The 24,367-nt window shown below is 50.7% G+C and overlaps 1 protein-coding gene across 2 annotated transcripts; it reads right to left on the bottom strand.

Annotated features, from left to right (window-relative positions):
• Positions 1–1,245: 1,245 nt before the first annotated feature.
• Positions 1,246–24,367, bottom strand: LOC113976710 (Golgi integral membrane protein 4-like). Of its 2 annotated transcripts, none has more exons than XM_027702135.1 (14): positions 23,666–24,363; positions 19,321–19,395; positions 18,027–18,076; positions 16,450–16,503; positions 12,536–12,686; positions 10,727–10,809; positions 9,172–9,309; positions 8,779–9,048; positions 8,039–8,196; positions 5,755–5,963; positions 5,552–5,619; positions 4,951–5,115; positions 3,850–3,921; positions 1,246–2,851 (listed from the first exon to the last, which is right to left on the bottom strand). In XM_027702135.1, the coding sequence occupies exons 1-14, from the start codon at positions 23,850–23,852 to the stop codon at positions 2,741–2,743; spliced, it is 1,791 nt and encodes a 596-aa protein (XP_027557936.1). In that variant the 5' UTR covers positions 23,853–24,363; the 3' UTR covers positions 1,246–2,740. The 2 variants fall into 2 exon arrangements, with proteins under 2 accessions (XP_027557936.1, XP_027557937.1); XM_027702136.1 differs by having other exon boundaries at positions 2,701–2,851; positions 3,837–3,921; positions 23,666–24,367.

The following is a 24,367-nucleotide window of genomic DNA, read 5'->3' on the forward strand; positions in this document are numbered from 1 at the left end:
AGTAATCCAGCTGTTTCCCAAGCCCTTCTTCCGTGCAATAAAACTCAGCCTGGACTTCTCATGTCATCACTTCAAGAGTTCACTGCTCAGGCAAAACACCAGGATTTGCTGTAAGCAGTGAAGCCCCGGCAGCACTTCAAAACCAGCAGCATCCCAGCTTGCTTTGTAGGCCTTCAGACAGACCCAGCACCGTGGGTTTTCAGCTTTTCTGGTTCTCCTTCACTGGGTTTATTGTCTCCTGTTAGAGGAAACAGTGAACTAGTATGAAAATGGGGGCAACTTGCTGTAGGCCAGGCAAGGAAGCACTAACCAGCCACAGCTCACAATTTATGCAACACTCTTGCTAATTTTAGTCTTGGATATGGCCAGGGCAGACAGTCCCCAGAGCAGAGATGCTCAGCTCTCAGCTAAGGGGAGCATATGACATATGGTTGCTAAAGCATCCTCCTAGCAGGGAGCTTTACATTTAGGCCTGAGCTGCTGCAGTTCCCTCCAAGTCATAACTTCGAGGATTACTCATCCTAGACATGCAAACGCAGAGAATCTGCCTCCTAATCCAGAGAGCTCCTGCAGTCTGAATCAGCGTGCAGCCTCTCCCCCACTGGGCTTCTATTTCCAGTGCTTGATTCACTTCCAGCAGGGGCTGAACTTACGTGCTCTGACAGTCACAGGCCACGGGAAGCACGGGAGAGGAGCGAATGAGCTGCAGCAGGCACAGAGCTGCACTAAATACCTCGCTGGGGCAGCCTGGGTACCAAGGTTTGGCACCCAGGCCACGGTCTGTGTGGTCATGGATCCTGCACTGAGCTGTGAAACAATGACATCTCGGTGGCCCAGTAAGAACTGGAGGTATTTCTGGTCAGGATGCTCTGAACCAGTAGCTGCAAGTCCAGCTAATCTGTTCTGAATGTGCTATTTATAGCAGGCACTGGGGGCCCAGCAGAGTTGCATCATACAGCAGGGCTGGCATAGAAAGAACTAAGGCAGCATTAACCATTTCAAGGCATTTTGGATGTCTTAAACCCCCCTGTAGCTTTGCAGTGAGCTCCTTAGTGGGCTACATGAGTGGCACTTGGCTAATAGATCATTTCCTAGACTCCCTGGAACTGCCACTGATTGCTCTTCTGCCTCTGGCACCTTTGCTTATTCTGACTACTCCACTCTACCCCAGAGCTGGACTTGCACAGCTGATCATGCTGCTAGGAAACACGAGCAGAATAAAAATTGAAGAACCAAAAGGACCTATGAAGTGTAAATTTCAAGCTCCATTACAACCAGTGGAAGAAAAAAAAATCAATACTGTCAGAATGAAAAAGATTGAGCTTATTGGGAAATAAATATTGTTTTCCCAAGTGTCTAAAAGTGCTTACCAAATATGCCTCAAACAAGGGATTAAAAAAAGCTTAACTAATCCAAATAGAGAACAAAGATCTCTCCTCTGATCTTTTACCAGGTGACCACATTCAAACCATTCACTTGGTGAGTGATGTTCCAGGGTCCAGGACTTCTGAGTGGGGATGAGGAAGCAGGAGACAGCTCAGACACATGGTTCTTACACAAGGCAGGGAATGTGACAGCTCTGCCCTGGTAGGATGACTAAAACAGGTCCTGGGCTTTGAGTTATCATGATTAAGCCCACCCTCCTTTCAGCTGCCTCCTTAAATCCTGGGGACTCCAGCTGACTCATTCCTTCTTTCTACCTGAGGTCAGGGAAGATGTCTTTTGGAGATCAAGTAAAGCACCACAGGTTTCAATCTACTGCATCAACAGAACACTACAAATACCCGACTTGCTGATTAAAACCTGTCTAGAAGACGCAAAATTGATCTTAGCTCCCTGTTGGGAGACTGGAAATGAGCTGAACAGGATGGAATTGCATTAGTTGGGGTGCAAACATTCCTTCTTTCCCATTTCTTTGCGTGGCAGTCCCTGGCACCATCACAGAAGAACCTGTCTTGGTGCAGGCCAGCCCACATCTCCAGGAACCCAGGGAGCAGCAGCTCTGCCAGGCCAAGATGCTCAGCATCAGATGGGGAGGCTCCAAGCCCAGCAGGACAGTCATGGCTCAAAGCCAAGGAAAGGAGAACTCCACAGGGTTCTCCTCTGAGTCACTGGGAGGTCTCTGCCCCAGGAAGAGGATCCAGTCGTTCACACACACACACATCCTGCTGGCACACAGTCCCCTCTGTGGGAGCTCAGGGTTGGTTATCATCCCTGCACTGCTCCACACAAAGAGCAGGATAATTTCCTCTGACTCCCTTCCCACCTTACTCTGAGGGGAGCAAAAAGGCTGTGTTAAAGAAACACCACTGAGCAAAATGTTTTATGAAGAGAGATTCCTTTGTATTAGCAATCAGTCGAGTAAGTCCAGGTTCAGGCACCCCTCTGCTGCCCAGGGGGGTAAAATACCCCCAAAAACCAACAAAAAAACCCCTCTCCAGCTGTGGAGGAGATATGGAAAACAAGAAGGTGAAGAACACAGTAAATCAAAAAGTGCTTCTAAGAAAAGCAGCAGGATAAAAATCATTCCTACAGTCTGGGAGCACTTCCATGCCATCGACCCGAGAGCCAATGGCCCCCACACAGAGATGTAATGCACGTCTGCAAGGCCCCTGCTCAGGGCCTGCAAGAGTTACCTCCTCCTGCCTTTGTTCTGGGCAGTGTTTAATACAGGAGCCAGTTCCCAGGAGGAGTTCCCGTCCCCTCATTCCAAGAGTATCCCGTTTTCCTTCAGCATCTCTCAGTAGTAGTCGTCCTTCTTGCCACCAGCTCCCTGCAGGCCCGCACGGTCCTTCCGCTCTTGGACAAGCTCCAGGTCATCGTTGTCATCCACCTCACCTCCATGATCCTCCTGGGTGCAGAGGGAACAGCCAGGAGGGAAAAATCAGCAAGGCCTGGAAAAGGAGACCCCAACTGGCAGCACGCTGTGCTGCTTCCCAGTACAGCTGTGCCACCACACCAGCCCAGCTCAGAAACTTGGGAAAACAGGGAAGAATCCACCTCTCCCAAGTGTGATTGGCAAGCCACTTAGCCAAGACAGAGGTGTTGCCATGATCAGCCTGTTTGTTTTAAACACATTTAATGTCCTGGCATTCCCATGCAACTTTAACATCTCAGCCTGCTGCCACTGTAGAAGATACTCTACACCCACCACATGGAAAACTGTGTCCCAAATCCCACCCGTGATAAGCAGCAGCCTCCAGGGATGCTTTTAGGTCCAACTATCCAGTGTAGAGCCTACAAGAGGGTTGGATACACACGGGAAAAGGAAACCTCCTGACACCAACTCTGCTCTGCCCACTCCTCATTTCCCCACTCTCTTCATTCCCAGCAGGCAGCCCAAGCCCTCAATTCCTCAGCAATCACGTTGAAACTGCAGGAAAAAATCCCACAACAGCCATTCACAAAGGGCAAGGAGAGGATGAACAAGACTGGAAGGGGATCCCTCATTTCTCTCTATGTGAGCCAGAAGCTTCTGGATGATCCTCTCCAGCTCATGCTTGGAGAAGCACAGGGATCTTGCCCAGTAGCACTGGCACAGCCTGTAATTTCCCTCAGCTCCTGTTTGGGAAGCATCCCACAGCCCAGATGTTGCAGATGGATGCAGAGGGAAATGAGGAGGGGAGACAGAACATAAAGGGTACTCTGAACCCCTGAAAAAGGGAGCAGAGGTAGGTGGGCCCCAGGGTTGTTCTGGAGACCCACCTGACTGGGCAGGCAGAGGCAAACCTGAAGCCAGTGCTCACATCTGGCTCCCTAAAAGCTGAGTCCTCCCCAGCTCCTGGCTCCCAACACTCCCAGGTAACAACCACACCAGAGAGGGAAAGGGGGAGAACCTTGGTGTCGTACAATTTCTTGCTCCTGATCTTCTTGATAGTCATCCATTGGGTCTTCCCTGGGCTTGGCAGGTCTGCCAGCATCCTGAAAAATACAGTCAGACACTGCTGACAGTGCCCCAGCCTGCTCCCATTCCCTGCCAGGGACACAGCTCTCTGGCATTGGAGCCCCAGGTCTGGAAGACTGGGCTGCACCAGGAATCAGGGGGAGCAAGGAGACAGTCAGGCAACACAAACTCCATGTGCTTTCTCCATCCAGCCTCTCTTCCCAGCTCCTTCCACTGTGGAGAGAGGTTTCTCCTGCAGCAGGAGGGTCCCAGGGCCGTTGCCTCAAGTCCCAGGACTGCAAGGAATCTGTGAGTTATTTAGGAAACACAGCACAGCCCCATCTGAGAGCCAGGTATTGATGTCACTAATTCTTTCCACATTTTCACCAATCTCAAGGAGGTGTTATTCTCTTGGTGCCAGCATCTCTCTCTTGTTTGATTTCATTGGCCTGGATGTCTTTTTTTTTCCCCCTTAATCTCACTATTAATCATGATTTTAAAGCCTGACAGATAAAAACACTCCTTTTTAAAACAAGCAACACTCAGCTGCTTGTCAAAACAAGCCGAGTCTGGCTTCAGGCAGCGAGAAACACTTTAAGAAGTAAATGGATTCCATCTGCAAGGAGGCAAACAAGGAGGCAGAGCTCTCTTGTGTTGTCACTGCTGCCAGGAGCCTGAAACAGGCAGGGCTGCATCGACCAGAAGAGCAGAGACTCATATTATTGTCTCTGGCTTTGGTCTTGAGTGCATGAAAAGCCACAGCCCCTGTGCAGGAGCAGCTGTGAGTGAGACATCCCCTATTCCACATCTCTTCAGCCATGTGGGTGTTGCAAATGCCAGAGGTGACCTCAACAAGCAGAGAGGACAGAGCCAGAACAAGCTCTGGGACTGACCAACCTGCCAGTTCTCACTCAGAAAGGTTTCTCCTGCCTGCCACGTCCTGGCAGCAGGATTATGGATCCATCCAGGAACACAACGTTTTCCTTCGAGTCCTTAAGCTCTCTGCCTCCCCCCATCCATAGCTGGGGGTCCCCCCCGGCCCTGCTGGTTGCCCTCATGTCAGTCACCTTCAGTGGCTTCTCCTTTGACTCTTCTTTCACGCTGGGCTCCTTGAACTTCTCCAAACCTCCCGCCTTCTCTTCAAAGTCGGGTCTCTCCAGCTCAGCTTCCTCAAACTCATCCTCGCCTTGGTTATTGGGATCCTGGGCAGGATCTGCAGCATCATCTGGCATCTGGACAAGAAAAGCCTCCTGTGAGTGCCTGGCAGGATGTCCCCTCAGGAGGCAGAAGGTTTGATGCCTTCCCAGCAAGCAGAGTGCTGGCTTGCAGCACTTAGTCATGCCTCCCCAAGCCTGGCAGTGTTTGTAAAAACAAAACCCCCCAGTCTTTGTTATCCCTCTGAATCCTTCCAGATTCAAGGTGCTTGGAGTTCCACTTTATAGAAACTTCTGGGTAATTATTGACTTGCTGGACTCTAATTCCAATCTGGAGGTTCATCCAGATGACAAGTGGCACCACTACTTTCCAAGGCTGAGTGGGATGGGGCCCTGAGCAACCTGGTCTAGCTGAAGGTGTCCCTGCCCATGGCAGAGGGTTGGAATGAGATGATCTTTAAGGTCCCTTCCAACCCAAACCACCCTGTGGTTTTATCATTCTACCATTCCTTACCATTGGCTCCTGGACAACAGTCTCTTTCTGAGGGTGCAAGTTCTCCTCCCTCTCAATCACTCCTGCATCTGCAAGGAACAGGCACAGTCAGTGGTGTCTCAAACTCAGTGTCACCAGTGTCTTAACTTTGTGCCAAGCGGGGATTTGAGGCAGCCAACGCTCTGTGTTTGCAGAGAAATGCTCCTCCATGAAGGAAACCATACCCATTTCCAGCTCTTCCTCATCCGTCCTCTCCTTCTCTCCTCCCTGCTCAGCTCTGGGATGCTCTTCCCCTCTCCTCTGGCTGGGGGCCTGGGAGCTGCCCCTCTGCACCTCCTGCCCAGGCTGGGGCTCAAACTGGAGGTTCTTTGGGTAACCATGTGCTTGTTCTTCGTCCATCTGGGCATTCACCTTGTTCACTATGTCTTTCCAGCTGCAACGAGGGTATGGAACAAAACATGAACCCCCTGCCTCAGTGCATCAGGAGATATTTCATAAAGCTATTTCATAATGGCAAGCAGAGGGAAAAAAAATACTCCAACACATGCAGAATTTTGTCCTAATTTAACCTTTTGACAAAACTAGCAGATTGTTTTAATTGCTGTGATATCTGCTTGAAAATAGAACATTTAATATGCCACATAGTACAAAAGCAGTTATGCTTTATAAACACAATTTATTGTGAGCTCCCTTAATATTATTCAAATGATACAATAACATCTACATGGCAATAAACTCCAGTTCTAAACAGATTCTTAGTCATGCCTCACACATACCCAAATAAACAAATCTAAGGGTTTAGAAAATATCAAAACCATAAGTGGTCTTTATTGTTCCAACTTAATTGAAAATGAAGATGCTGCTGAAGTAAAACCGTAGAATTTTGGCTACAAGGAGAAAAAAAACCCCTTTCAAAATAAAGAGGAAAACTGCAATACAAAGCTTTGCAACTGGGATGGATATTTTAACCAGCACCTGTTCATAAAACTCCTCCATAGGATGCATCTGCCCCTGTGCAAACCCAAACAGTGAAAATGTTCTGTTCCCACTGCATGGAAAGTAGTTTGAGGTCAAAGCAAAAAAATGGAATATCTTCATATTAATTTGAGTGAACCCCTGGGAAAGCCCAGAAGGCAGGGCTGTCTCACAAGGAATGATTTCTTACCAAATATCCAAATATCCTTCCTCAGGGACAGCTTCAGAAGCAAAGAAGGGTAGAGGAAGGGATGAAGTCCCACTAATAGGGACTCTGAAATATGACTGAACAAAACCTTTTAACCTGGGTGAGTTGCAGCAGTTCCAAGCAGAACGACTGCTTGGTTTAGCCTGTCCTCTGCATGAGATTTGAAAGTCTGCTTAAGAATATTTCTGTGTTTAAAAGCTGAGAAAGGACAAGTAGTCTCGGCTTTAGCAGCTTTTTAAGCCAGCGCACAAAACCTTCAGTAAGTAAAATCCTAACCCAGCCCTCAGCTCAGATTCCCCCCCTTATAAAACCATCAAAATGCAAACTGCCCCTCAAGGGCTCACGTGGAACCTCAGCCACCCAAGGCAGCAGCTCCTGGCCTTGGATCCATGGGCTCTTTGTGCTGCCCCGAGGTCCCTTATTGCTCTTGGCATGGACAGGGTTGGGTTATGTGCTCCTTATCACAAATCTCCCACAGTGCAAACAACAGCCTCCAGCTGCTCCCTAATTCCTTGATGACAGATCCAGGAAAAGCAAAGAGCACCAAACATGCCAGGACCTCTGTCCTCGCCAAAAAAGCGTTTGCCAAACACGTCAGTGTTTGCATTTTCAGTCTCACAGAGTGATGGTGACCTGGCTGGGCCCTGCATGGCTGAAAAAAAGGCCATTGTGCCACCACCACCTCACCCTCAGTGACACCCACACCAGTCCCTCCCTGAACGAGCAGAACATCCCCTGGGCACAACTCCTGTGTCTGTCACAGCAGCCTGGGGAGGACATTGCCATTTGAAGGAGGAAGAAAAGCACAATCCCTGCCCTGGGAAGGTCACAGGTTAAGTGAACAAACAAAAAATAGAAGAGCAGAAAGGGTCAGGCTGAATCTAGAATGAAATCCAGAAGCTTCCTCTACAGATAAAACAGACATGAAATCCTGTTTGCTCCAGTAAACTGAACAGATAGGACCTGGACACAGACAGGAGATAAATAAGTTAAAGGAGGAAGCACTATTTTCAGAGTCCCTTTTTGGATTATGGCCAGACTTTGATGAATTGCAGCTGCAGAGAGACATTTTTTTCCTTTTGCCAAACAAACCAGTCTCCTGCAAGTGCTGCTGAGACAGTGAACAGTCTCCCCAGTGCCTTACAGCATCCAGTACAACAGGATCCTGACCAGACAACACCAGGAACACACCAAGGAAAGGTTGTTCCTTCAACCACCTTCCAGGTAGACCCACAATAAACACGAGTAGAGAGAGACCAGGGGTGGCCCTGTTTGGAACCTTCAGCCTAAACTTTGAGAGCAGAAGGGAGCTGTGTGTCACCAACCTTTGCATTTGCCCCTGTCTGTTCCCTGTGGAGAGGTGGTTTTCTGGAACTGGAGGTTTTCCTGCTGCAGAGGGTTGTCTGGGACCAGGCAGGGCCAGCCCAGGAGCCTGGCTTTCCTCGTGGCTCCTCACCTGGATGCGCATCACCATCTTCACGTCCTGGAGAGGAGACAACTTGGGATGTGCACAAGAGCCTGATCTTACCACACACCCCCAGATCTTGCATTTGGGCAGGTTTATGGGCCAGAAAAACCCTTATCAGAGAACAAAGATTCAGAAGTGCTCCAGAACAAACCTACAGTCCTGTCCAGCCTGCAGTAGAACAGACCCTACTCCTTCCAAGACAAAAGGAAATAATTTAGGTCCTGTTTGAGCCGGGCATGTCTCAGGTAGGTGAATCTCCAAGGAAAAAGGAACAAAACCACGTCTAAACCCCCCACCCCACATCCTTATAATAGTTACTGTAATTATAGTTTGGCCACACTGCAATTTATTGTCTTTTTTTAGATATTTACTGTCCAGAACTCACTCTCAATCAGCCCAGGAGGCGAGGGGACCTGATTTTATGATTTACTCTTTGCAGCTCTGGCAGAAGAACCTCATCCCACTCCCCGAGCCTGGTGGTGAAACCACAAGCACACAGGAGTCCGAAAGCATCCCAGGGCTGTGGGATTCACACACACACAGAGCACTAGAGCTCTCTGAGTCCTGAGCTTCCCAAGCCAAGCCCCAGGAACGTACGGGGTTCCCATTCGGGAGGCTGTTCATGGTCCGGGTGAACCTCACCACGTGCCCATCCCCACGGCGCGCTGGCCAGGCTGGCACAGCCTCTGGCAGGGAGTTGGCATCCTGGGATGGGGTGGGGTGGGTTAAGGGCATGTTTGGCTGTGGCCTCGGGCCGTCCTTGCTGTAGGAGTTCTGTCCCTGCAGCCCCGGGACTTCCGCCGGCCTCTGGAACCCGGAGACCGGCGATGCCAGAGGGATCCCGTTCTCTGGATTGACTGGGTAACCCTGCAAGGAAGAAAGGACAACAGCAAACTCTGAGCTGGAGGGAGCTGGGCTTGTTCCCCACGCTGGAAACCCACAGGAGCCCTGCAGAACGCTCCCACCAGGGTTTTCCTGGGAATACCACACCTTCTGCCTCCCCAGCTGCAGCTGGCTGTGGGCTGGCACCACGGGCTGCTGCCCCTTCCCAGCTCCTCCTCCTCCTCCTCTGAAGCCTGGCATCTTCTGTAGAGCTTCCTTGAGCTGCCTGAACTCTTCCATCTGGGCCTGAGGGGGTGAGAAGGACACGGAGAAACCTCCCACAGTAACAGGGTTAAGCACCTCCTTGCTGGGAACAGCCACCCTTTGTGACCATTTGTCTGGCACAGATGGACTCTAAAGAGATGTGTTTTATACATAGGAAAGGCTGGAGAAAACACACAACCATAAATGACAAGCTTGTTTTCAGCTTTCCCTCCAGATTTCATGGAAATTCTGTATTTCCCCTTTGCCAGTCCTGCATCTTATTGGACACTTTTACCCTGGAAAGTGCTGAGCTGTGACATTGGTCCTTTTCCTGATGCTGTTCAGTGCATGAGCCACTGCTGTAACTCCTGCCTTGGCACAAGAATTGTACCCTGGGTCTTAGCTGTGCCTCCCTCTCCTCCTGTGCCTCACACTCACATACCTCCAGGTCAACTTATTTCCTTCCAGTTGCATCATTTCTCCCTGGATATGCTCATCTCAGCAGGGCTGGCAATAATTGGCATAATCCAACTTGACAATCCAATTTACTTTGCAAGACAAATGAAAAATCAATTCTCCTGGACTGGTAAGCAAATGCAACACTTTTTCTCTCTCTCTTGCAGCTTATTTCTTTTCAGCTCCAATCTCCAAAAGTAGGGCTTGAAAAAGCCACTCAGGAAAAGCTCCCCACTTCCACCCTGGTTATTTATAGAAAAGTGAGGGGGGAGAGCTTTTCATGTGCTTGCCAGGGTACCTGGAAATGGACCAAATTAGGGACAGGGCTGAGTAGGAAAGCTTCCAAGCAGCAAGGAAAGTTTAGCAGGAAATTAATTCCTGAGCAGGCTCTGTTGATTTCAGCTCTTCCCCCTGAAATCTGACCTTAAAATTAACATTTAAAACAACAAAACAAACCCCGACAAAACGACCCAGCGCAGCTAACATAAAAGGAATGAGGAGGAGGCAGCCAAGAGCAGTTCACGGGATATGAACTTGTAGGATGCTGCTCCCAGTCGGAACAACCCGGATGGATGCAAAGCTTGTGCCCATCCAAAGCCTGTTAAGGGGGTCAGCAAACCAGGCAAGGCCCCTCTGAGCTGCTGTTTCTCTCTGCAATTCATTTAACAGGCGTAAACAAAGACAATCCACCATCATTTGGAAGTGCTTGTGATGCGTGGAGGTGACAGGAGGCATTCCAGGGTTGGGAATGTGCTGGTTCACGCTGCCTTGAACCCCAGGGGCTTGTGCAGCACTACCTGTGTTTTCAGCTGCTGGGACAGATTCCAGGCTGGAAAATTTTACTCGTATGGATCTACATTACCAACACCTATCAGCAGTGGTTTAGGCAACTCCCCGCACTGGAATACAGCTGATAAGATTTACTAATTTGAGATTTATTAATTAGAGAATATTTGATGCGCATGCAGACCCAGCCTCCCACAAACAGCCCCTGGTGGGTTACCTGGGCATTAAGGAGCTGGGAGTGAACCTCCTGGTGGGCCTTCCGAAGGAGCTTGCTCTCCTCCCTGAGTTTAAACACTGTATCTGCAGGAGGAGAAGAAATTTGATTGAAAGAGTTATTTTTGCCAGTGTAGTATCTCCCTTTCTCAGCGTAAATTAGCCTGGACCTCACAGATCTCTCCAAGCCCAGGAATTACAGCGAAGCACGAGCCAGAGACGGACAAACCTGATCCATCATTCCTTCCAGCACTCCAAGGAACACCCTTCTCCTCCAGAGCCTCTGCTAACCACTGCTCTCAGGGTCAGGATCTCCCTGTGCTTGCTTCATTTGCTTCCTCATTTCTCACCCCCCTTGCAGCTGAAGAGCAGCACTCGCTGTCCCTGCCTGCAGTGACTGGAAGGTTAAGAAAAAACCACAGGGGAGGTCTCTCAGGTCTCCTGAACCCCCAAGATGTGATAAGGGAGCTTCCCTCCTCCTTCAGAGAGAAGCTGCCTCTTGATGGCACGAACAGAATACCCAGGACCCGCTCACAGAAAGCAATCACGGCACAGCTTTGCCCTCGGGTGTGGCTATTCCTGGGATTTTAAGTAACATTGTGCCCTGCAGCCCCTCGGGGTTGAGCTTTTTCAAGCTCTTTGCACGCTCCTGAGTGCTTCAGCAACAAGACACACAGTGTACTGACGTTTCACTGCCTTGGACATAATCCTGCACCCTCCAGTGTAAAACAAAGACTGTGTCCAAAAATGTCAGCCCTGTTGCGGTTCCTGAATCTCTCTTAAATCATCACCAGAACATCATGCACTGGGATTTCTCTGCAAACACAGCTGCACCTGCCACCATGGACTGGGAAGGGATTCAGCCCTTTGTTGTGGGCTGAGTTGCACACAGGGTTTCAGCTCAATATTAGAGATATTTCTGATTACATTGGTGTATCTTTTCTTTGTAATGCTCAGCCCTGGGACAGGACATTTTGCCACTGAGGTTGGGTGCTGTGCCCCTGCCTTGCAGCGAAGGTTGACATCAAACTGAGAACAGAAGGCTCTGTCTTTCCTGCAGCCAGAAGGAAATACGGAATTTTGTCCTATGGGACTCCAGCTTCACCTGTTACCTTGTGTTTGCAGGCAGCTGGTCCAGGCCAGGTGACAGCAAGCACAGATGCTGCTGCCAAAACCTCTGACCACGACAGATAGTCCCCCAAAAGAGCCTCCAAAAGAGCCAATCTAGCAAAAATCCCTCCATTCCACTCTGGCAGCCCTGAGCAGAGGGGGCTGAGGATTTCAGGAAGAGGGACAATCAAATATTTAGGTTTCACTTGTTTGTCCTCAATTTCCCCCCTTCTAGCCCAGGAGTGCTCGTCAGATACTCTAGTGGGCTTTGTTGACCAGAGGGAAAAAAAACAAACAAAACATCATCAGATTTCACTCTTCCAGACCTAATCAAGTAAGAACAGATGCAAACCTTAAAAGCCCCACAATGTAATTAAACAGCAGACTAAATAGAAACCACTCTTTGGGAATTAAAGGGATCAGCGTTGTCTTCGACACTCGCACTACTAAAGGCATTTTATAGACCCACATCATTAATTGCAAAAAACTGTGTTTAATTTTCTCCCAGGCTCAAATGCCAGGATTTGCAGGTTGTTCCTGCACCACCACCTGGGGCAGGACAGCTCTCCAACCAAGGTCCAGAAGGGCCGAGGTGCTGCACAGTCACACAGGGACATCCCTGGGGTGTTCACAGACCCTTTTGGGGACCTCTGCCCTGTCCTGAGCTCAGCCCTTCAGCCTGGTGTTCCCCCAGCACGCTCACCCTGCAGGCTGGTGACCTCGCTGTCCTTCTCCTGCTGCAGCTGGGCGTATTTCTGGCTGTGGCTCTCCAGTGTCTTGCGGTGCTCCAGCTTCAGGCTGTTGTGCTGCACCTGCAGGTCAAGCAGCTGCTTCTTGACATCGTCGTGCTGGTTCTGGGTACGAGAGAAGTCACAGAGTCAGCACGAGGAGAGGAGTGATTCAGCTGCTGCCAAGTGCTCCCCGAGTGCCCCTGTTTAACAAGTTGCCTGGGGAGGCAGGAGATGTTTGTTCCCAGAAATCCCAGGCACAGGCAGGTATTCCCTGTGTCCAGTGGTTCAGGGGGGATGTGAAATGCCAGTTAAACTCCAGCTTGGGAAGAGGTTTGGGAGGTCCCCTTGGAAGCCACTAAACTGGAAGCAGAATGTTATGGCAAGTCCACTCCTGCCTGGAAGAGATGGAGGCTCTGGGATACAGGAACTACTCCTGCTCCTTCCCAGCCTCCCTGCACACCCTGCTCTGAGAGCACACAGGTTGGGATATTTGCTGATATCTGACCAAATCCCTGTGGAATACTTCACAAATCCAAGGCCTCTCCAGAATCTCAACATGCTGAAGGACTTCACCTGGAAGGATAGTTCCCATGGAGCAGGGAGAGCTTGTGCAAGGACACCACATCCTCTGACAGGGACCGGAGAGACCCCACATTCCCCTCAGTGACATGGGGCTCACGGGCATCAAATTCCAGGATAACAAGACTCTCCCAAGACCACAGACTACTTCAAGCAGGCCAAGAATTCAGCAGATAGAACTGGGCTGAAAAGCTGTTCCCTTCTCCCCTCCCCTCTTGCAGGGCCCAAGAACAAAACATGCAGAAACATCCTTTTGCTCGGACCCGCTGAACCAGAATTCACCTCTCTTTTTTTTTTTTTTTTGTTCCCATGGTAACCCTGAGAGATCCCTTCCACATTCAGTTTGTCAACACCAATTATGTATGCAGATTGACTGGCTCTCAGGTGAACCCTGGCCCTGCCACACAACCTCCCCCCTTCAGGACTCCAGGCAGTCATTTCAATCAGCCTTCCTGGGGAAAAAAAATCTTTTTTTTTTAAAAAAAAACCCAAACCTCTAAATGCTATTTATTATAGCATTTATCCCCAGGAAAACAAAGTGTCTGTGGCCCAGGCATTCCCCCTGAAGCAATTATCCTCCACTAAAAAGAGATATAGCCGTGCTCCAAAAATACACGTGATGCTGTTGGTGCAGAGGGGTCCCAGAGCCAGGACAAGGAAGAGACACAAGGATGTCAGGTTAATCAGATCACAAGATCTGGAGGGGGAAATAAAGAGCACAGAAGATTCCTGCTTTGATTTTCACAGGCATTAGGTACTTGCAGTTCTCATCAGAGCCCCTGGCAGAAAGCTCTGCGGAGGAACCGCTTCCCTAAAATCATTTTGATACTAAACACATCAGAAACCACCAACAGTAGCGAGTGAGGATTGATTTGAACAAGAAACTCTTAAGAAATTCAAGGAATTTTAAGTCCTCATCAGCTCAGGTCAATTAATTCCTAACCCATATTCTGCCTGGAAGGTGATGTGCATAATGTGTGTCCCCAGCCTGCTCCCAGGCAGGAGGAAGGGAGGGAATGTTCATCCTCTGACAGCAGCAGGAAGCTGGAGAGGGAGATAAGTGCCTTGCCCAAGGTCACAAGCAGCACCTGAGGCTGCCTCCTCCTTGGAGCATCCTCCCTCTCAGCTGCTTTCTGAGGGTGGTGGGACCAGTGTGTGCAGACCTGAGGAGGAATCCAAAGATGCCTTTGTGTTATTTGCAGGCAGGAAGTGTGGAACACACTAAACTGTTTCTCAGAGAAGCAATTTAATTACCTGTGGGCAGAACATCCCTGACCCAGGCAGTTCCACCAAGGAACCCAGGAACCTCTGCTGTCTTCCCACCTGGCTGCAAAGTCACTCCCTCCTCTCCCTCACAGTTCTGCTGTTCTACTCAGTCAAGCAGAAACCTCAGGACAGAGCACATGAGTGTTGTGCAGATCATGCACAGAGGCAGCTGGGCTGAGGGAATACAGAGACCACACTGTCATGGCTTTTCTCTGGTGCTCACGCTGCAATATGGGGAAATCTTATCACTCAGAAGTCAGATCATCCTCCAAAAATCGGGAGTTCTTCAACTCAGCTGCAGGAACTTGGGGCAGCAGGTTCTCTCATCCCACCTTCCCTTTGTTGTTCAGGCAACAGGTAGTGCCCAAATGTGTCAGATCTGAGGTTTCTGGGGAATGGGCAGGTGAAGGGGGAGAAGACAAGAACAGAACCTCAAACCCAGGTATTCCCACCAGGATTCAAAAGCAGCTCTGTGGACAGCACTGTACAAAGTGGAAGCAGTAAGTGGATGTCTTAACCCACAAGCAGAGGAAGGGCACAGCTCATTGCTAGTTTTCATGTTCCAGCAGTTTCAGGAAGTTCATGTCAAAAATTCCTTTGTTTGAAGCCACCCCCTCCTTGCCTGCCTGCTCCAGTGAATGCCAGGATGCACTCTGCAGAGTGATGGGAGCAAAATGCTTTCATCTCCACTCAAGAGGGAGAAAGGAATTGTAAGACAAAGTCTGGCCCCGCAGGAATCCAGACAACACAGGCAATGATCACAACTGCTATTTTTGGACCGAGTCAAGGCCCTTGCCCCTCTGAGCTGCTGTGCCAGTTCCAGATGTAAATCAGCCAGGGAGGATTCCAGTGCAGGTCAGGGGAACAGCAGAGGCCAGGGGCACCAAAGCCAGATGTGCTGTGGCTTCATGGAACCCTTTGGTCACATTTGGGACCTGCAGCTTAGCAGTGTTAGATGCTTCTGTTCAGCATGACATGTCCACTTCCCAAGGAACGATATCCTGGCAGAAATCTTCCTCCTGAGGAAGCCAGTTCCGGTGGGAAGCATTTTTGCCTGGGCTCCAGTAACAGAAGTGTTACTCACAGGCTCATAACTAACAGAAGCTGGGCTAAATGCTGCTTTTTCAGGGTGGGAGGGTGGAAATCTCCCACTCTGCAGCCCCAAGGGCTGGTCTGTCTTTCAGCAGCTGTAAATGTAGTTTAAAAACAAAAAATAGGGTTCTTTTTTCCCCACCCCTCCAATAAAAGGAAGCAAGAGAAAGGGAGCCAGGACGGAATGCTCTCCCTGTCCCCTCGAGAGCAGCAAACCAGAGCCTTCTGCTCAGCCTGCAGTTGCTATGAAGAGGAATGTTGCTGTTGCAAAGCGTTCCCAGAGTCCACAGTGCTGGATAATACCCAAGGGACAGAACTGTACTTCCCTTTTCCCCAAGTTTGAATCCAAAAGCCAGGCAGCTGGAGGTCCAGCTCTGCTCAGGAAATACAACCCAGCGGTGCTGAGGGCTGCTGGAACCCAGCCCTCTTTCTACAGCAAAGAATTAAATTACCATTTCACTGCCAAAGCTCCAACTAAAAACCACCATCAGCAGCCCCAGTTGTGTTGCTCTAACAACAGGAAAATTTAACATCGAGATATGCTCCAGGTAGGGCACATGATAAGCTATAAAATGCTATAAGCTGCCCTGCTCTGAGCCTCTCACATGGACTGGAATATATTGTATTAGCCCAAAGGGCAAGCAGCAATGAATAGACCCATTTTCACACTGAGGGACCCAGAAAGGAGCAGAATCCTGTGTGATAAAGTGCACAAAGGCTGCCATTGAATGGAGGTGTAGGTGAAAGCTGTAATCTGATACAGAATAAATAGGAAACTCCCCCGGACCTGAATAGTCAGGAAGGAATGTAGATCAACACCGAGTGGTCTCCTCCCTCCCTGCTGGCACTGACTGCAGGAAGCCCTGGGTCCCTGCTGGGACTCTCCTTCCCAGGAGCATCCTTTAATGTGCAGCAGATGGTCAGTCCATGACCCAGCCTCCTCCCTTACCTTCAGGATCTTGTGCTGGGAGCTGAGGGCCCCATATCTGTTCATGGAGTCTTGCTGGGGAAAAGAAAAAAAAAAAAAAGATTCAACAGTGCCATTAGATTCCAAAAAAACCCAAGGCAGGGAGGAAAAACCCACCAGAGCACCTGCCCAGCCACTTCACACACACAGGTGGGGACGGGGACCAGCAGAACATTCAGGGCTGGAAAAGAACCTTTTCAAACCAGTTCTCATTAACTGCACTCTTAATTCCCATTCAGAGCAGTTTTTCCCAGCCCTCAGCTCTGTATCTAGGCCAGGCCCAGCGCTGAAGGAGCTGTGCACAGTGAACCCCCCTCCCCGAAGGCTGAGCTCTGCTGGCAGCAGCTGAGGGGGAGGCAGAGAGCAGCAGAGCTGAGCCTGTCGCCTACACACCAAAATTGCACCATTTAACAAAAAATGGATCACTAGGCAATTGAGGGAGCCTAAAGCAAGCTCTGTAACTAGGGTACAGCAGCCAGGCTAAGCTCAGCTGGCACAAACCAGCAGTGGAGATGGATTTATGAGTGCCCACAGAGGGGTCTGGACCAGTTCAGCAGCTCTGCTCGTGCCTTTCTGAGGGTCAGGTTCTTCCCCTGTGTCCCCAAGGTTCCACTCTTCACCACAGCACCAACATCTCCTCACAGCAGGGGTGAAAGTCACCAGCCCCTGTGCCCAAAGGCTTTGTCCCCAGGGCAGCAGTGGCACCTGAGGGGGCTGCAGCTTGTCCCAGGACATGCAGGGTTACAAACATCTGGTGGGACCCACGTTTGGGGACCTTAAAGCAACGTGGCTGATCCACGAAGCAGCACCATGGAAGTGCAAACTAACCCCCAATTCGATTTATATGATAAATACTCAATATGAGATGAAATATCACCAGCAAATGAGCACAGATTAAAAAAATTCAGATATTCATGGCTGAGTTTTTCTGTAACAGGCTGACGTTGACCCACAGATGAAGGGGCTAAAAGCGATTCCCCTTCTCCAGCACCTCATCAGCAGATGCTCTGGGAAAGGAATAAACCCAGCCTTATAAACTAAATGAATGTGACAGACTGTATCCCAGGGATGCATTTCTTCCCAACCCTCCCTGAAGAGTCCTTTTCCCTGCTGAATGAGAAGTCCACAGGCAAGTGAAAATCATTTGACAATCCCTGGAGACAGAAAACAATGGATATGCTTTTCCCCACACCACATGCTCTTTCTTCTCCATGTTCCCCATGGTGTGCCTTGAATTCAGTTTCTCCAGGGCTCTTCTGTGGCCGTGGAGCAGCAATTCTCCCTTCAGGCTGCAGCACAGGGCTCCCTGCCCCACCAGGAGCTGGGAATCATCTCCTGGGCTGTCACACACGGGAGAAGGGGCAGAGCAGCTCCAGCACTGCACAGATGAAGTAAATCCTCACCCACCAGCAGCCTTGCCCAGTGGAATCAGCCAAAGTTCACCCTGCACCCTGCACACACACACACCTTGGTGCCTCCCAGACAGCAGCCCTGGCCCCCCCAGCCCCAAAATATTTACCAACATCACACAGACACCCCGAGGAACAAACCTCACCTACCTTCTCCTTGTTGAGAGCTTCCTGAGCTTCTAACTTGTACACTAAAAAATCTGGAAGTAGAAGAAGAGAAGGCGATTTAACGAGCTGGAATTTAACGAGGGTCTGGTTTATATTTGGGGGCAGGGGGGGAGGGAAGGGGGAAAATCAGCCCCTTGCTGAGCAAAAGGCTGCAAGTCAATAAGCTGGAATGCAGATGCTGCCAGGAGACCACTCAATGCCCTTGGAAAGTTGGGTTTATTTTCCATGAGAGCTGTTCACCCGCTAGACTGGCCCAAATGTCTTTGCTTTCCCACTCTACACTCAAGTGCCTCAGTGATTTCCTACTTCAGCACACAAACGGCTACAGTTTGATGTCTCTGAGGCTGCAGAAGGATTTGGGGTGCTTTGAAGTGAAAAGACTTTGGAAAAGAGAAACCAAAGCTGAGACTGAAAGGGATGAATCTGCTGATCTCATCTGCACCAGTTTCTTAAAATGGGAAGGTCCCATGACTAGATAACACATATTAGGATATATTTGCTTGGTCAGTCTCCACCAAATAAATCAGAGGTGGCAGAAATGCAGCTTCTCCCTCAGTGATGCAGCCAAGCCTGGATGCTGCGTGGCAGCACTTCCAGAAACCCAGAGCATGTCAGAGTGAGGAGCACTGGTGTTACTCCACACATCAGTTTTGAAGATAAAAGCCAAGTTATTAAGTTGCCAGCAACAATCAGGTGCAGAGGGGCCTGACATCCAAGCACAGCACCCCACTGAAGGGCTAAACTGTTGGCTTTCTGTTTCCTGTTGGATTTCGTGGTCTTAAAATATCCTGCACATTTATATCTACTTATGTACATCAGCTCTAAAGGATCTGACAGTCTGCATTGTCCATGTGTCGTGGAGGGCAGTGATGCTGATATCACTGAGCACTTGTAGAGCTCAGCATCTTCAAATGTAGAGCTCAGCATCTTCAAATCACTTTTAGAGGAAAGTTGACATATTTCCAAGAAAAAAGAGTGGTCCAGTGCCAGGTTTAGCCACCACTTAAAGTGCTCAAACATCACATTCTGGGCACTGTTACTCACAGATTGCACTGAGGACGTGAGTAGGAGTGTGAGAGAACAGAACCTCCCTCCCAGCACCTTCTGCCCACGGATAATAAACACGTGAGTTCATTGAGTTCACTGTTCCCCAGGTACAAACTGGGGCTGAGCTCGCCTGGGGGCACTCAGGGACAGCCACAGGGACAGGGAATGCTTTGGGCACAGCACACACCTCTCCCCCAGGACAGCTGGGGGCTTGTCTGAAGGGACTCACCTTCCTTTGTCTTCTTGTGCTCCCCTCGCTCCTTCTGCAGGGACCGTTCCAGCCTTGACCTGTGCTCGTACACCACTGGGGAGCAGAGAGAGGCACAGCATGACAGAAACCTCACAGTCCTTCACACAGGCTTTTTTCCCCCCACATATTTCCTCCCCTGTCTGGAGCAGGGAGGGCACAGCTGGGCTGGAGACCGTGGATATTCAGGATACAACACATACAACACACCGGCCTCGCCCTGTGAGTATTTGCCCTCAGGTTTTGCTTTGGAGCCCAAGTTATGATGCCCAAGAGCTGCTTTAGTGGCCAAGGGCTAAACTGTGTCTTTGTGGACCAAGTTCCCAGCCAGGGCTAAGGCAGCCAGAGCCTTCCAGGTCACCAGCTGCATGCAGGAGAGATATTTTCTCCCCTTCCATTGACTGGCCCTCTGGCTCCTGAGGAGGTGTGACCCAGGCAGCTCCCTGTCCCATCCCACCCAAAACAGCCCCTGCACCGTGCACAGGAGCAGAGGAGGGACAGGGATGAGGCTGCTTCGTGCAGCAGCCACGTGACAAATCAAAGCGCCGCGGAAGCTTCCTGATGGATGGTGATTTTAATGCACTCTGACGGCTGAATGCAAACCAAGAGCTCTCCCTGAGCCGCAGCACTCAGCTGGAACAGGCTCCTCATCCCCCTGGCACAGATGGACATGAGGCCAGAACAGAACTGGGCAGCAAGTCAGAGGGGAGAGGTGATATAAGAAACCTGCTCCCAGAGCCAAGATCCCTCCAGAGCCAAGACCTTTGGGGGCAAGTTGTGCAGTAACACACGATCTCCAGGAAAATGAACTAAGTGGGGTGATGTTTTTATGCATAAAAGAAGTGCTAATCCATTCCTTGGTGAAATCTTGTCAAGCCAAGAGTCTAAAGAGACTCGTGCTCTCGCTGCAAGTGGATCTATAGAGCCTGCCAGCTCCACTTGGGCCATAATGGAGCAGCAAAGCTCACCTAAATCTTCTGTCACTTTGTGCTCCCTCAGGGAGCAGGAAGGACCAGTGCCCTAGGTCTGGAATTCCCACTGTCACCTTCTCTTTGTTACCCTGCCCAGATAACACAGACAGACCCCAATGGTGAAGATGCTTCCCTTGGACTGGGCCACTGCCTTAAGGTTTTCCTCTGGAGCGAGGAGACTCCCATATTCTTCAAACCATTACAGCAGAAATATGTGGTTTCCATCTGTAGGGAAGTTTCCCTTGCAGAGCACCACTGCTAAAGTCATCACTGCAGCTGTCCAAGTGTCTACTTCATGACAGCTTTATTTTTAGAAACACTTTTCCCAACAGACTACTCAGATGTCACCCTGAGGGCTTCCCCAGCTGAGCACACCCTGGGTTCTCCTTCAGGACTTGTTCAAGGAAATTGTCACCTTGAGAACATCAGCCACTTCCCCAAGGATTTGGGAGCTCTGGGCACTCATGTTTCTGCCAGAAGCATCTCACTTTCTTGCAGTCTTATGTAGCAGAGCCTCCCTAGGGCAAGTCTTTGATGTGATGGGAACCTCATACCAGCAATGAAAAGCATCTGTAGTGATGGGCTCCTGCAAACACCCAGAGCCACAGATCCTAATGCTCCATCCCGGAGCAGAGGAGGCTTCAGGAACAGCTCCACACCGTGGGCTGTTTGTTCAGAATTTTAGAACACAAAATCTGGCTCTCCTGACACTTTTCTTTTTTTTTTTTCATAAGTCAGATAAACCGAAGTAACCCCCAGTGACTGGAAAAGAAAGTTGTAATCTCTCCTGCCATTCCTCCAGGTGTCCAGAGCCCAGAGCAGGGGGGTCCAGCTCTGCAGAGAGCACTACACACAGTGGTGTCTCTGCTCTCAGGGTCAGGAACTGGATTTTGATGATCCCTCTGGGTCCTTTCCAACTCAGGATATTCCATAATTCTGTGATTCTCTATTCTACACTTATCTGCATGGTGGAACACAGCACCTCATCCAACCAACCTGGCACTCTACAGCTCTGCAGGCCAGGGAGCCAGGAAGTCTTTAACAATTTGCTATTATAAGGGAGAATGGAGGGTGGTGAGGATCTAAATCCTGGGATTCAGCCAGAACTCGGCACTAAGGAACAGTCACCTGCTGCCAAATGAGCCAAAACGTAGGATTTGAGGTGCTGAAACAATGAAGTTCCTGGCAGTGCCTTGCTGAAAAGACAGAACAAGGAGCAGAAGACACAGGAATTAAAAGCCAAGACACAGGAATTATAAAGTCATGCAACAAGTGAGCACGGGGCAGGGAGGGAGCCCAGAGCCCCAGCTCCCTGCTCTGCTGTGCCCAGCACCACAGAGCTGCAGGGAGAGCACAGACACCAGAGCCATGGCCAGATGAGCCAGACAGCCCTGCACTGCAAGCCTGCCATGAACTGGCTCCTCTCTGCCGGTCACCAGGATTCTCCCACCAGCCAAATCCAAAAAGAAGCCTTGCCTTTGTTGAATTTGTTGGACGAGCAAGTGTCTTCTCAAAATAAAAAAGGGTAGCCATGGCAACAACTGTATTTAGGAATAGGAGGGGGGATAGAAACCCCAGCAACAGGCTACAGCTCTGCCATTCAGGCATATTTGGGTGGAAAAAATATAAGCCTGGCTCAGTTGTTGGCTTGAGCCTGTTGTTGCCAAAACTGGGGTTCCCTGAGGCTACCACTGTCATCTTATTCTCTGAAGAACCAGCCCCTCTCTCCAAGAGGAGCATGAGATGCTGACACACCAGAAAGGAATGTGGGTTAACTTCTGCCCTGCTGATCTTTGCATCTCCCAAACCCAGGATGCAGGTGGAAATTGTGGCTGGGACTGAGCAACACATGAGGTGTTTGACTGCCTGATAGAAGGGATGGAAACAAGCCATAAGACAATAGCAGTGAACCAAAACACACATTAGATCCCTCTCCAAGACTGATTGATTTTTTAAAGCGTGTTTCCTGGAGAGGAACACACCACACTCTGCTCTGGCTGTTTACAAACAGAAATACACAGCCCCGGGCTCAAGCAGCCCTTGAAGGATGTTGCATTTGCATCACAACACTGCACACAGAACCACCAGAGGAGATTTAACCCTAAAAGACATAAACGTCGAGTCACAGATCCGCAGAATTCCTCAGCACTACAGGCTCTGGAAACAGTGTCACTGGATGGGTCCACAGAGGTCACGATGGATACCCTGTATTCGATTTAAGCCTGAGGAAGAGCTCCAATATAAACACTGCGATCTAAACCGACTTGTTAGAGGGGAAAAAAAGGGTTAAATGCATCTCCTGACCTTGAGTGGAACCACAGCAAACAATATTTTGTCCACCTAAAATTCATTCTGTGGGCACCCGGACCCAGCCCGTCCTCCAGCATTGCACACCCAACTGCTGGCTCCCCAGGGTGGATTCCCACCAAACCTCTCCTCAGGGAGCTCAGCAAATCCCTCTGGAGACTCCAAATCTAGTGACAGCTGCTGGAAGAGTCGCTCTGGCAGATGCACTAAGGCTGGGATGACAGACTAGACAAAGGAGGTAAGAGTTCGTGGATGGAGTAACGTGTGTCCTCAGCCTTCCCTGCCGAGACCTCCCCGTGGGCTAAAATGCCGTTTTCCCACAGTTAGGCATTTATGGAAGGAGGACAACTGAGGGGAGAAAGGGGGAGGAGGAATACACACACTGTGTTTGCCTTCCGGTCCCCGGCAGCTCTTGCCAGAGGAGCCCAGTGCTGGTCAGCGGGCTCAGAAAAGCCAATTCTTACTCCTCCTCCTCCTCCTCCTTCTCCCCCCTTTTTAGGGAGCCGTGTGCCGCGGCATCCATCAGCCCCAAACATGCCAGTCAGACCTTTCTAGTCACGGATCAACCTCTTGAGAAGAAGGTGGGCTTGTTTCCTTGCAATGGGCAGCACAGTGTGACAACAAACTTTACCGACGGATCCCTTCCCTCTCCCTTCACTTCCCGGGCAGACACAGGGTAGAGAGTGGAGCCACATCTCGGAGCCTGCCCAGCCAGCCCCTGCGAGCCCTGCCTGCGCTGGTGCTGCTTCACAGAGGTTTAATTTTTACGGCCAAAGGGAGAAGAAATGGAATAGGCGTGACGCAGCTGAACTCGCCCATCCAACACGCTCCCCTCGCTTGCGATCAGCGATTCGGACTCACGGCTGTTCTAATTCCAGACAGCCACGGGGGGAAGGAAACGGGCACAACATCTTAGAGCTCTCTAAAGCCAAAGGCTGAACGTGCCCAAGGCTTGTGGCTGGGCAGCAAAGCCAGCGGCAGGTAGCGACGGGAGCGAGGGAAGTTCGGGCAGAGTGTGCACACAGACACGCACAGGGCAGGTCACTCACCTTGGAGCTGCGCTGACAGCGCTTCCTGCTGCTGTTTGTATTTCTGGGCCAGGGCTTCTGCGTTCCGCACCTTCTGCTGCAAGTGGTTGTAGAGGAAAACTCCGGAGCCCAGGCACGCCACGGTGACCAGGCAGAAGGCGGTCTGCAGGAGCCCCTTCTGCCTCCTGGAGCACATGCCGGTGCCCATGGTGGGGCCGGAGCACAGCGATGCGGCGCTGCCTCGCCGGCGCCGCTAAACCATCTGATTAAATCTGCCCAACAGCCCCTTTCCTCCGCAAATTCGCAGATCCCTCTGGAAGATGCGATCCGAGTCTCGCCTTCCCTCCTTTCCGGCGCTCAGAGCGGCGGGAGAGGCTCCAGCCGCGCTCTATTCCCGGCTGTCCATCGCGGAGCAGCGCAGCTCCCGGCCGGGGTCCGAGCGGAGCGGCCGCGGGAGCATCCTCGGGATGCGGGGACCGGGGGGCGGCCCGGGGGGGCTGCGGGGTGAGGGCAGCCGGCGGAGGGGAGAGAGCAGGAGCAGGAGAGGCAGGAGGAGCGGCGGGAGGAGGAGGAAAACTTTTGCTTCCCATGTGCTGCAGCGGCCGGGGGGGGCGGGAAGGGGGTACCGCCGCCTTTGGCTCTTCCCACCTCCCCCGCTGGAGCAGCGGCCGGAAAAAATAACCCGGCGGGAGGAGAAGCCCTTGGGCCCCCTCCCCGCGGCTC

This window comes from Neopelma chrysocephalum, unplaced genomic scaffold (assembly GCF_003984885.1).
Source record: "Neopelma chrysocephalum unplaced genomic scaffold, ASM398488v2 Primary Assembly neopelma1_180, whole genome shotgun sequence".
Lineage (NCBI taxonomy): Eukaryota > Metazoa > Chordata > Aves > Passeriformes > Pipridae > Neopelma > Neopelma chrysocephalum.